The sequence below is a fragment of the Patiria miniata genome, unplaced genomic scaffold (genome assembly GCF_015706575.1).
Source record: "Patiria miniata isolate m_02_andy unplaced genomic scaffold, ASM1570657v1 HiC_scaffold_30, whole genome shotgun sequence".
Lineage (NCBI taxonomy): Eukaryota > Metazoa > Echinodermata > Asteroidea > Valvatida > Asterinidae > Patiria > Patiria miniata.
In genome coordinates this window covers 8962032-8975562 of record NW_024037070.1, presented here as the reverse complement: position 1 = coordinate 8975562, position 13531 = coordinate 8962032, and the positions used below count along the sequence as shown (strand labels likewise).

The 13531-nt window shown below is 39.7% G+C and overlaps 1 protein-coding gene across 3 annotated transcripts in view; it reads left to right on the top strand.

Moving 5' to 3' along the window:
• Positions 1-13251, top strand: part of LOC119739357 (serine/threonine-protein phosphatase 4 regulatory subunit 1-like) — a 57356-nt gene extending 44105 nt beyond the window's left edge. For all 3 annotated transcript variants that reach the window (XM_038214257.1, XM_038214256.1, XM_038214255.1), the window contains 12 exons: positions 742-846; positions 2073-2138; positions 2797-2955; positions 3534-4652; positions 4830-5015; positions 5665-5826; positions 6335-6435; positions 7152-7272; positions 7726-7841; positions 8414-8574; positions 9160-9296; positions 9779-13251. In XM_038214257.1, the coding sequence (XP_038070185.1) occupies positions 742-846; positions 2073-2138; positions 2797-2955; positions 3534-4652; positions 4830-5015; positions 5665-5826; positions 6335-6435; positions 7152-7272; positions 7726-7841; positions 8414-8574; positions 9160-9296; positions 9779-9793 (2448 nt within the window). In that variant the 3' untranslated portion in view covers positions 9794-13251. The remainder of the gene's footprint in view (positions 1-741; positions 847-2072; positions 2139-2796; positions 2956-3533; positions 4653-4829; positions 5016-5664; positions 5827-6334; positions 6436-7151; positions 7273-7725; positions 7842-8413; positions 8575-9159; positions 9297-9778) is intronic.
• The last annotated feature ends 280 nt before the right edge of the window (positions 13252-13531 follow it).

Below are 13531 nucleotides of genomic sequence, written 5' to 3'. Positions count from 1 at the left end.
ATAAAGGTACCTTAAGAAGCCTAAACTGTCAATGATTACAATGTACCAGTATATTGTTACTTTTCTTGAGGTCACAGGAAATACTTCCTTTGATTTTAAATGTTATCAGACTCTAATCGAAAGCCTTACAGGTAATGTACAACATTTGCAAACATCAAAAAAACAAAACTACCAAATTACTATGAAATACCTTCACTTGACTGTTAGTGAATAATAGTCTCAAGCATCCTGTGAAATTATGGCACATGGTGTGCTGTCATTTTCAAGAAAAGTGGAAATTTTGTATCAATTTCCAACGATGGTCGGCTGACCATCGTCGGAAAAAAACCTGATTGTTTTCAAATACTGCCCCGAATTTACCAAATTTAGTTAGTCCACATTTTGTTTGCAATCGGTTACACATCCGTGAACGGGTGCAAGCCAGCTAGCCCTGTTCCCTGATCTAACAATTCCCCAACGTCTATAAAATACTCTGTTTCATCTGAAGTGGGGTCAGGAAACCAGACTACAAAAACAGCATTTTTTTCCTTGGTTTTTCTAGCATCTATGAACACAAAACATTAAACAGGTCAGTGTAGATATTTGCTTTAAAATACTAACCCCTAAATCCATCCATTCCTGAAAATTACAGGAAAAACCAAATATTGTATATCACATTAAAAAAAGAAGAAGGAATACTCTGGTATTGGTATATCATCCTATAAGTAATGTTTGTATTTCCTGTGTGTTTTCAATCCACAGCTCATGAGTAAAGTTGCACCGTTGATTGGCAAGGAGATCACACTAAACCTTGTGCTTCCACAATTCACCGAGCTGTGCTCAGACAGTATGTTTCATATACGAAAGGTAATTTTGCAACATCTTCGTCAGTGTAATCCTTTAAAAAATAAAATACCAGACGTTTGTTTACTGTTTTCACAAATTATTCATGAAAGAATACAAAATATTGATAGACTGATAACCCCAGATGTTTCATTCTAGATAAGCCCAGGCTAAGTAACTGAAAACATGTGTCACTGGTTAAACATCAACTTTGATGATAACAATTGAAAAGGGTTGTATGTTCCAGATATGTATGTTTATCTGCGAAATGAAACACATGTGAGTGTTAGTGTGTTTCAGGCAGTTTCTATTCACGCCTAAAGTACGTCCATACACACGCATGCCATTGATTCCATGTTAAAGTCAAGACATTGTCTTGGTCTCGTCAGCCCAAATTGCCTATCTCCCCCCCCCCCCCCATGACAAATTCTGCCCCAGTGTCCCACCACCAAGACCACAAACTGCGTTTCTGCAAACCCTCACCCCGGGTAATCATGTTAACGTCCCCCAACACCCCCCCCCCCCTTCAAAAAAAAACTATCACCTCTCGCCGCCTGTGCCCGCAGGCCAGCCCGGATACAAAATCACATTATCCTTCGCTCTAATGACCTAATTCACGTGCTAAAGATGTTGGTAATCTAATAGCTGGCCTGGCAGTTGGGACTGGGAGGTGTTACAGGGAGAAGAAGAGGGGCTGGGGCCGGAGAGAAGGTTGTCGTATGACGGATTCTGAATCTTGTGCTGATGTCTGTCGGGCCCCTTGGAACATAAGACAAGCGGGGAAGCCCAGGGGCTGTGTGAAATGGTTACAGATTCAGGCTGCCGTTAATCCCTGCCAGAGAATCATGTTGTGAGAACAGCCTGGCCGGTTTGTGTGAATAAATGCAATGCTGGAGGCAAATACTGATGGAGAGATTGTTTTTTCAGTTTTTGTTTGGGGGATATGACTAGACTGTACATTCCTCAGATCACAATAAACTATATATAGGCTTGACCTATTGGTGTTGCATAAAGTTTTTTCAGAGAAGGGTTCCGTAAGAATAGCATCTACGAGAGAATAAAAACGATTGGCAGTCATATTCATTCAGTTTTTTTTTTCTTTGCAATTTGTGTCCGTCCATACTTTTCAAAACAAGAGATGCAGTTTTGCTTTATTCCATATTTTGCGGCTGGTCATTAGTTCTTAAGATATTCCATTGAAATAAAGTGATTATATTAATTAGTATCACAAATTGACATGTGTGTTACAGGTATGTGCAGCTAACTTTGGAGATATCTGTAATGTGGTTGGTGAAGAGGCAACGGAAGATTTGCTGGTAATTATTGATTTTTTGTAAAATTTTGTACCATTTATTTTATGGATGTATTGCAGTTTTGCATTCCAATTCTGTCACATTCATTGCTACACTGTTTTATTTCTGTTGGTCAATCTATTGCAGTCTATGTGTAGTACTAGTTCATATCATTGCATAGCCTAATATTATGGAACTCAAACACTATTAGGCTTTCTATGGTTCAAATACTTAATGTGACAATAGAAGGGATTAGGGAACATTGCGCGGCATTTTGTGACTACCTTTACTCAGATTCAGGCCTGTCGTACAAAGACACCATGGCTTGGTTGAAAATTGGTAGGGTGCACTTTAAACAATTTGCTTGCGGGAATTAGCGCATATCATGTGACCTCCACCTCGGTGACCTGGGCTTGTATCCAATTCGGTTCAACATCGGGATTGGTTTTCAGTCCCTAACTGATTCTTTGGCTTTTCGTCCCACCTCTAAAAGTGAACAAATGTTCCTCATCGTCTCTAGGTTTGTTCAGCCTTTCCGAGCTACAGGGCGTACCAACTTTTAAAGAATCCATAGTTTCATTACCAGAACAAAAAATCACATAATATAATAACTAAATAGACTGCACATCTCTCTCTTGAGTCTGTTTCTATCCAAACTTTGCAATGATTTTCCATCCCACAGCTGCCCAAGTTTGAGGATCTATGCGAAGACGGTGTGTGGGGAGTACGCAAGGCCTGTGCCGAGTGCTTCATGGCTGTCTCGTGGGCGGTGTCCAGGACAGTCAGGTCGGAGAAACTCAGCCCGCTGTTTGTCAAATTGCTCACAGATCAATCCAGATGGGTAAGTTGGTTCTCGGACATTCTTCAATCAAATAAATAGTATCCTCGTTGAGTGGTCCCCAACACTGCCACTTCATAGGTTGTATCGTAAAGTTAGCGTGCAATCCCTGGTTGTTTGGCATCATGAGTTAAAGACTTCTGGCTAGCGCCTCTGTATTCTGGTCAGATACTGAAAAAAAATAGACCCTTTGTGTGGTGCACCATCACAAGTGCAAGGACATTTTTAATGCAAATTCAGTGAGAATGAAAGTACAAATGGTATTCTTATGAAAGGAACACTATTACAGAGGAACACAGGCATGCCCTCAGATTTTACAAGAAATTTGAGGGTACATTTGGAGAATGCAAACGCAGGGCGAGGTAGTCGAGTCGGTAGAGCTGCCTGTAGGGTGTTCTGAAGGTGGCAGGTTCAAATCTCGCCCTACTCAATTTCCTTGTTCAACCTGATATTGTTTTGTAGTTATAATACTGAAAAAAAACTGAAGTGCAAGAAAAAGAATCGCCATAGTTATTCAAAACTAGGAATGATACTTCATCACAAGATGTTTAACCCACTTTTCATGGTTCTCTGTTGTACAGGTGCGGATGGCAGCTTTTCAAACTCTAGGTCCGTTCATCTCAACGTTTGCTGACCCTTCCGTGTCGGGTGTTCAGGTTGTATGCAATCCAGATGGTACAGTTCAAATTGCAAGTGTGGTCGACAACAGCGAATCAGAATCGGACGAGGTCCCCTCTCTAGTCTTCTCAGAAACGCAATCCTCTCAACAGTCTTCCTCAAGTTCTGACCAGTCGTCTGGTCAGGAACCAAGAACTTACAGTGCAATGCAAGCCGTGGCAATGGAAGTGGACGAAACGGTCACTGGGGACTCGGGAACGATCATCTTAGGCCAGGACAAGACTGGAGTCGTCCCCTTAGAGGCTGACCCTGCTGCGGCCGTGCGTGCATCCAGTAACATCCACCAGGGTCTCGGGCATGTGGAGTTCACACCGGAGCAAGGGGCAGTGTTAGTCACCCCTGAGGTGCCTAGTAGCTACGACTCGTTCCTATTCTGGCGGAACCCTATCCCTGTCATCGACATTCAGCCCGAGATTGAAGAGGCTACAACGGAAGATTCATCGTCATCGTCAGAACGGTTCACCACAGTTGCTGAGTTGACGTTAGAGACCAGCAAGTCTGGAAGTGAGAACGAACAGAAGGCTTCTCCGGATTCGGGGATTGCTAGTCCAGCAGGAACGCCAGACTCGGGAACAGGTAGTGACGGCGAAGGTTCGCCTTCAGTGAGTGAGCAAACTAAGGAGGTTAATGGCGTGGATGAGAGTCAGAGAGACGTTAAGGATATCACAGAGAATGTTTCTGACTTAGAACTGCAAAATGCCGCAAGGCAGCCTTCAGAGGAAGTTGACAACAATGCAAATGTCAGCCCAAGCGAGGAGAGCAGTACCTCTCAAACCCTAGCCGAAGCCGGAGGCATGGTGGTCCACAAAGCAAACCTCAACGAGGCCGAAGAAGTCCTGGAGACCGTGTCCAACATCTGCAGCACGCACGTGATCGGGCAACGCGTCAACGAGAAGACGCTAACGTTCCGTAACGGTATCGTAGAAGAGGAGGTAGTGCCTGAGTGGTCTGACCTCGATCCCTCCTCCGCTAACACGTCCAATGAGATGCAGACACCTGAACGTCCTCAACGGCTTACACAGGTAAGGGGAGAATGCAATACTCAAAACAGATAGTAACTCAAGGGTTACTTCAACCTCAAGGTACCACTTGTTTAATTTACATTCTTCCTTAATGCTTTGATAAAATAAATGTTTATTATGGGCTCATTATGTCAGCAAGAAGTTCTTGAATTGTTAACATTCCTCCCATCCCATCAGGATGTGATACCAGCGGAGTTGTTGGATCTCTACCTGTCCATGACAGACCCCAGCCGTGCTCAGACCGTAGATACTGAGATTGCCAGACATTGTGCCTTCAGTCTCCCCGGGGTAGCATTGACCATGGGTCGGAAGAACTGGCAGTGTCTCAAGGAAGTCTACGAGACGTTGGCCTCAGATATGCAGGTAGATTATGCAAAAGGGGAAACTTTATCAATCACACAGGTCAAGGATTGTTTCAGCATCATGAGAGAGAAAACTGTACCTTCTGAAATTTTGACTGCAGAATTAATTGTATCGTAAGAAGGCAGGTTAGCGGCTTGCTTAGAGTCTGATGACTTCGGATGGATTTAGGTTGATGAATATCCGATATGTATATGGCTTGCTTAGAGTCTGATGTATGGAATTTCTGATGTGTGGGCTTGTCTCCATAGGGCAGTGTGGTTTACAGCTTTCTAAATAGATCATAGTCAAACTGTTTTTTTTCTCACTTTACCCTTTTAAAAAAGACACAAGATTTGTATCGTTAAGAAACTACCCAGGGCATAGGGCAGTGCATCTTGATTGCTTACTGAGAAAAGTAATTGTTGTTGTTTTCAAGTTATAGTCAAGTGACATGTCAATCACGAGTCAATCAGTCTCCAGTTAAGTTGTTAGCTATTAAAAGAATCCTTGAAGAAGGCGTTCCATTTTCATTGTTCACCCCTGTTACTAGTGATCCAACTTGTAATCGCCTTGCGATGGATTTGACTAGAACTCTGGAGAAAAGTGTGATCACTGAAGATCCAAACTTTCAGCAGACGCATTCTCATGTTTTGTCTCTTCCCTACTCCAGTGGAAGGTTCGTCGCACTCTAGCCTTCTCCATCCATGAGTTGGCTCTCATCCTAGGCGATGAAGTCACTACTATGGACCTAGTCCCGATCTTCAACTGTTTCCTGAGAGATCTGGATGAAGTCCGTATAGGTGTACTTAAACACTTTGCTGACTTTGTAAAGGTGGGTCATTGTAACTTCACCCCTGACTCCCTCACAACCCCCACACGTATACAGCCTCAGTTCTCCAAAATCCTTCAAAAGCTCCATGTTGGCTTGGAAAGATTGAGGGTTAGGGTTCATGAGTTAAGACATGTCTGAAAGCATAGAGGGCTTCACACAGTAGGTATAACAATATGGATGTCCAAAATAGCCAACAGGATGTCAAAAAGACACCCAGACACCCTTCTGACTGAGACCTTGATAACATGCTGTGTTACAGTTAACATTTCGTTCTTTGTGTGTGATTTCTACAAGTATTGATCTAGAATCTAGCTAGTCTTGAACCCTGACTGCTCCATTAAGAGATCAATTGTCACCTTTATGTTCAATTGCTTTTTACTGTCCATCGTTTTAAACTGACTTGGGAGAGCCTGTAACTTGGAAAAAAAACTGTTGTTGATAAAACACCAACTTTTTATGGTTGTAAGCCTGTCTGATGCGTGACTAATTTTTCCGTTCTACCTGACAGTTATTGAAGCCAGAGCTCAGAAAGCAATACCTCGTCAGAATGACGGACTTCCTGACCACCGACAACACTCGCAATTGGAGGTTTCGACTGGAGCTTGCAGAGTGAGTTTTCATTGTTATCCCCGCTTTGTGACAGGAATCTTACAGCACCATTGTCCAGTCCATCATGAGTCAATTCGGAAGTCAATCACATGCCAAATCACAAGTCACTCGCAAATAAAGTCATTAGTGATAGAAGATGAACCATGACATATTGGAGACTTTCAGCATTTTAATGCTTTTACTTCGATGTTGGAGATGGGTTTTTTTGTTTTCTGGTGTGTTTTTTTTCACGGACGTGTAACCGATTGCAAACAAACTGTGGACTAACTAAATTTGGTAAAGTGGGGGCAGTATTTGAAAAAGTCTGTTTTTCTCAAATGATGGTCGGCCGACCGTCATTGGAAATTGATACAAAACTTCCACTTTTCTTGAAAATGTCAGCGCACCAAGTGCCATGATTTCACAGGATGCTTGAGACTACTTTTCACTTACAGTCAAGAAAGGTATTTTGTAATAATTTGGTACTTTTGTTTTTGATGTTTGCAAATATTGTATATGACCTTTAAATAGTGGGGTAGCTCTTTTATTTTATTGACCATGAATGGAATGGTTTTATTTGTTAATTATAACTAATGACTACAATATCAGACAAAATGCTTCCACATTTATCAGTCAATTTATCTAGCAGGAAATGAGGCTTAATTGCTTCAATTGACAATTATTTTTCAATGATTGTCTTGTAAATCCTCCCTATCTCCTCTTGATCTGATATCTAGGCAGCTGATTTCACTGTGTGACATGTATGAACCCGGTGACGTGTGTGAACATCTGTTTCCCATTGCCCTAACGCTGGCCGGTGACAGAGTAGCCGACGTGCGGTTCACGGCTTACAGATTGGTAAGCCCAATTGAGAATTCGGGAATGGAGAATCGCCGATCCACCGTGCGGTTCATTTCCGCCTGTCTAAGGTTTCCTTGTTGAGGAAAATTGAAAGAAAAGGTGGTTGTTCTTTAGTCGTAAGCCCTAGCCGGAGATTGTTTACGTATTGCAGATTAGGTGATTATGATGTAGCTGATGTCGTGCTTATTTGTGTGAGGCCAAATACCCGCCAAGTCTTGTTTCTCTGAAGGATGCATGAAAAATGCCTTGAACAGTCTTAAATTTTAGCCCTGTTTTGCTGCTTTACAGAAATATACAACCTTTTGTGGTGCAGAATCAGCAGTTCGTTGAATCAAGCTAGTACTGTAGTTGATCAGTGATGACTGAGATGTTGAATCCTTGTGTCTTTGAAATTAATCAAATTTTTTCCATCTTAACGATTATTGACTTTTGGACTCTTTTTGTCTTCAGCTTGGAGTGATCATGAAGAGAATAAACACAGCCGACGACCAGACTCTAAGACAAAACTTCATCGACGGAATCATCACTAGGTATGCCAACAGTGATCGCTGGTTCGGCAGACAAACGTGAGTAGGCTTTGTTTTAAAATATTTAAACTTGAATTCCAGTTTCCGATTTGGATACCTACATTTTAGAGTATTTGTTTGCTTTTTGTGGTTAAATCTTTAGCCTATATGGAATTTCACTCAATGATAGCGTTGCTCTTTAAAGTAGCCTACATTACAGGCCACTTGATTTTATCTTCGCCAGAAATTTTATTTTCAGAATCGCAAAGTTAACAGAAATTCATCTAACTGTTAGAAGGGATGCTTACAAAACAAAAGAATGGTATGAGTACTCCGGAATGGAGAAGCATATATATACATAGAATTTTTTTTTTTTTTCGTATTCATTTTGTGTCATTGTTTTCATGGTTGACTTTCTACCAAATCATGAATGAACAGTACAGTGATATAACTTACGGGTTTAATACAATAAGAGTTTGTGAGGGGACTCAAAATAAGCCAATTCTTGTAAACATGGGTCCCCATACTTTCATATACACGAAGTTAATTCGAATTCCTGTGCTTACTGGTACATCACTCGTCAACTAATTCTGACTTGTATCTCCCTTTGTCATTTTCCTTCTGCAATCCAGATTTATTCATCTATGTCAGAATCTTGTAGAAGTCCAGTCCGTAGAGGATGAACAATTTGCCCAGAATTTATTACCGAGTCTACTGAGTCTAGGCAACGATTCTATCCCTAATGTACGCATCACACTCGCCAGGCTTCTCACTCAAAATCTACTGCCAATCGGTAAGTCTCAACCCGTCTTATTTTGGATAGGCATTTACTTTTGGTAACAGATTGATTGGATACCATGTCAGTTTTGAATGATGTTTTGGGAAAAAGAATGTCTGGTAGTCTGACTTATGATTTGACTTGATGGTTGACTTGTGAGGGACTTGTGATTGACTTGCAATGGACTTGTGATAGACTTGTGATTGACTTGTGATTTGACTTGCAATTGACTTGTGATGGGCTTGTGATTGATCAATGATTGACTTGTGATTGATCAATGATTGACTTGTGATTGACTTGTATTTGACCAGTGATTGACTTGTGATTTGACTTGCGATTGACTTGTGATTGACTTGTGATTGATCAATGATTGACTTGTGATTGACTTGTGATTGATCAATGATTGACTTGTGATTTGACTTGTGATTGACTTGTGATTTGACTTGTGATTGACTTGTGATGACATGTGATTGATTTCTTCCCTCAGACTTTTACCAGTCCATAGAGAATCCCTGTTATGATCGGACTGATAAGAGTCTTGTGATTGACTTGTGATCCTGCTTGTGATTACATCACTGATTATCTCTGATCTTCCTTCAGACTTTTACCAATCCATGGCTAATCCCTTCTATGAGAAGATGATGGATGTGGTGGGTCAGCTTCAGAAAGATGTGGATCAAGACGTCCGCTTCTTCAGCAGTTATAACTTCTCCAACAATCTACACAATAAGAAAATTGTAAGTTCTCCCGAAACAATTTTTTTTTTGTGAGGGTGTTTTTTCCTTAATGTGACCATTTTTTTTTATCACGTACATATCAAAATAAAGTCAAAATTCGCTTTCACTTCTGTGCTATACTTTTCACAAAGGCTAGTCACCAGCATTCAGATCATATGTTAAGCAAGCACTGTGACTAGTCAAACTCAGTCAACAGACAAAGCAGGCAAGTTGTGGTCACAGCTGTTTTATCACACACCCGGAGTCAAAGCATAGCTGTATCAAGTTACTTAAACAGTTCAAGCTAGTCAATCCTGATTTGTGTAGGCTGGGAAGTCTTAACTGTTGAAAACAGTCACTTGCTTGATTTGACTGAAAGGACAACTTGGCACAGATTGGAGGGTCAGTCATGGCTGTGCTTGGTCTGAATATCATGAATGGGGCTTCACGGATCGGTCTGTTGCTCTGTGACTTAACAGATTTTATTTGGATACATTCAACAGGATCATCCGGTATAAAAGAAGCCACCTTCATTCTCATTGGCTGAAGACATCTGGAGTAACCATGGATGCTGCGTAACCAAGGAGATGATATTACCATGGAGACGTCATACAGCTGCATTAAAAGTGACATTTTGTTTTCTTATCAGTGTTTAAGATAAGGAATAGAATGACATTGTAATTAACGCAACAAAATTTCAAGATTTGATATGAAACCGTCCATGTGTCTCTTAATTCTTGAAATATTGAAGAAAAACAAATCATGATTGTGTCTTGCAGTATGTAAATCACAAAATACAAAAGCAATATTTTCATGCTACATTCAGGTAAGAAAAGAAACCCCAGATTTGAAAGTAGTTTACAAAATTGTTCCCCTAGTTTTTCTAATTATTCATGATTCTATTCTCTTCAACCTATTTGTCAGGGATAGATGTAGATGCATGGTGCAAATATTCGAACAAAAATAGTTCCCCAAAATCAACAAAACATCTCAAATATTTAAACTTCACCATTTGAACAAATATGAAAAACAAAAGTGGGATTGTTATAGATTTGTTCAGATGGAGTAACATTATTAAGCAGGTTTTGAGTATAGGAAAAGTATTTTAGTCATAACTACGATGTCTTAAAAAGTATTTGTTTTTTTATGAAGTAAATAGTATACACTGTACATGCACCTTCATCTCAGAACGTATTGAATATATCAGGGATGCATTAGTCCAACTTACCAGTATTTCTGTTTGAAGAAAGCTGCCCACCTTATAATGGAATTGTTTCTTTCAAAATGGTTTATCATATTTTGTCTTGTACACGGTAGTTTGTTTGGTTATGCAAAATCAGTTGGAATTTCAAATGGTCCATTTGCGCCACTGATTTGATTTTTTTTTTTTTGGTAATCTTGATTTTTTTAGAAAACTGTTGGGTCGTTTTATAGAACAATTTGTCACACTTTTCCCCTCAATTTGACACCTTCATAAAAGTCATACAAAGTAGAAAAATGGGCAATTACTGTTCTTTTTTTGGGGGGAGGGGGTGGACAGGAATATAAAACGATTGATGAATTCTCCTGTTTTGTTTATAAAATACATTTACATGAGATGACCATGGAAGGTAAAATATTTGCAACATAGTTTAAAAAAATTTTCAACAAATGTTTTCCAATGCATTTATTTCCTTAGTTTGACCATATTATTCTCACTCCTCTATAACTTGTATTGATATGCAAATTTTGAATCGTACAGTTTGAATTCACTTCAGGCCAATGGACTCCGTGTATGAACTATAGGTGGCGCTCTTTGTCTGCCCATAAGAGGCAGTGCCAGGGCCACATTACACCGAGTACGTACAACCAATTTTCACCCAAGGCTCATACTTGACGTGAGTCCAAATTGACAACAAAATTAACGTCAAAAAAATTTGTTAGCAAACTTTGCTAGAGTGTGTTTAACATTTGCAAATTCATAGTGCAAGTATTGACTGTGATGTCACCAATTTGCGTTCGCTTTCTTGAAGAGTAAGAACTGCCTTGTACAATGTATGTGCACATCCCTGTAACATCATGTAATGTAGAGGAAAGCCCTAGTGCGATGGAGCATGCCTTTTACTGGACATGCATGGACCTCATGCCCAGTCCTACCTCCCGGAAAAGCTCTTCCATGTCACCTGTGTCTTGAACTTAACGTCTTCTCCGTCTTCTCCGTCTTTTCAATTGAGATGCAAAAATATGCTGAACACTTCCTTCCTCTTTTAAGTCAGCTGCAAATTTGTCTTCAAGACGTCGTCTTGTTTGTGATGTTGAAGGTCCCCCAAATGAAAATTTAAACAAAAGTGCCTTTTTTCAACAGCATAATCAAGTAGAATTCTCAGAAGTCATAACAAATTTAAAATGTAGCCTTGGCAGTTGGTCGTTTATTTAATTGAAAGTGATGATGCCGGGTTGGCCGTAAACAGTGCATGAATGATTAATGAGAAGGCTTTTGTGGTTTTGTAAAGCCTGAATTTTTTTTATTAGTAAAATGTGCAGTAAATTGTGTGGTTTGTAAACATTAGTGGTGCTGTTTTTTTTAATTTATATCATGGCTTTCACATCCTGATGCTGGTGGTACAGTCTCCGATACGACAAGCTCGATCAGATGATTTGGAGGGCTTTGTTGGAAGGGATTGTATAATTTTGAAAGTTTGACTTTCTCTTTGTAAATTGTGTGAATGGACAGCAGGGTAGCGTAGGGATAATGAACGTACAGGTACGTCATTCTAAGTTTTTGAAGTCAAAAAGAATTGTTTTGGTTGCTCACTGATCCTTCCGAAACTTTTTGTTTCAGAAAGATTGTGCCACTCATAGTGATCGGAAAGCCTCAGCCTTAAAATCTCATTACCACGTCTTTCTTTTTATTGAGGGCGTGTTTCTCATACAATGGATGTCTGGGCTTTTTTTTTCAAGTAATTAAATATGTGGTTAATAAATGTCTTTTTTTTTTGGTTTAATTGGTAAGACCTTTTTTTCAGTGGAAAGTAGCTGTAAAATGTTTATTCCAAAGTGTATGTATGCAATGTATAAAATGCACATAGATACTTATGATTTAAAGCAAAAATAAATTCATGAGTTTCGACCTTTGACTGACGGAGAACATTTATAGATATATTTACTGTATAATCTGTGATAACGTAGGCAAAGAAACTAACAGTATTTGTGAGATTTTAAACTCTATTTTGACATATTGGTATAGTTTTTTTTGGGGGGGGGGGGGGTGAGATGGTGCATATATGAAATAAGAAAGATTGTGGACATGATTGTTTGAGTGAAAGTTCAGCGACATTTCTGAAAAGAAAGCTAGAAACATGTAGACTATAGATGCTATCTAACAAAATCTGTGGATGCTATCTTACTCCTCAAACAGACCGTCCAGTCAGCCAGCGCAATTGATACAAGCAGAGCTCACTTGTACCAACAGGAACCAAAAGAAGGACAACAGAATCTTATAATTTAAAGAAAACTTACAAGTGATTGAGAAGGTTAGGTGTCCTTGAGCAGAAGCCCATGGTTCCTGTTACGGTAGGATGACCACCAATGGCGTCTGGCAAGCTGAAACCAAAGCAGGAATGAAGTAACGGTCGTACTGTGTTCAGTGACCACTCCCTACCCTGTCGTTCGTCCTTGCAAGACGAATGTTCAAATCTCCGTACATCCTCCGACTTCATCGGGTTTCAAATCCTGTCTTTCTCATTCGCAATTGCTTTATATGCACTTACTCGCAAAGTTTTACCATAATTCTATTCATTGTTGTAATTTTTTTTTAACATATAGTCCATATTGGATAAAATAATCCCTTAAAAAAGGTAAACCAAAAGAATTAGGTGTGTTATAAATTTCCACTGCAAAGATTAGTGGTGTCTGTTTAAAATTGTTTTATTTTATGATACATGTAACAATTATGCAGGATCCTTTCTTGTGAATAAACTATTGTAAATGTTTTAAATGCTGCAGTGCCAAGACTTTTATTGAGTTTCAGGAGTTAAGATCCACCGTTTTGTATTTCCAGGCGAGTTCAATGCGCGATACAAATCTCGCTAGTCTTTCGTGCATGTTGTTTATTTCCAAAAATAACACTGGTCAGTCAAAATCCAAAGAAAAAAGTTCTAAAACCCAACCTGTTGATGTTTCAGCTAAGTGGATACTACATTTTGTCAAGAAAACAGTGAAAAATCATGCACAGCCATTTGATCACGAAACATGATTTTGTCAAAAGCACTCTTTAA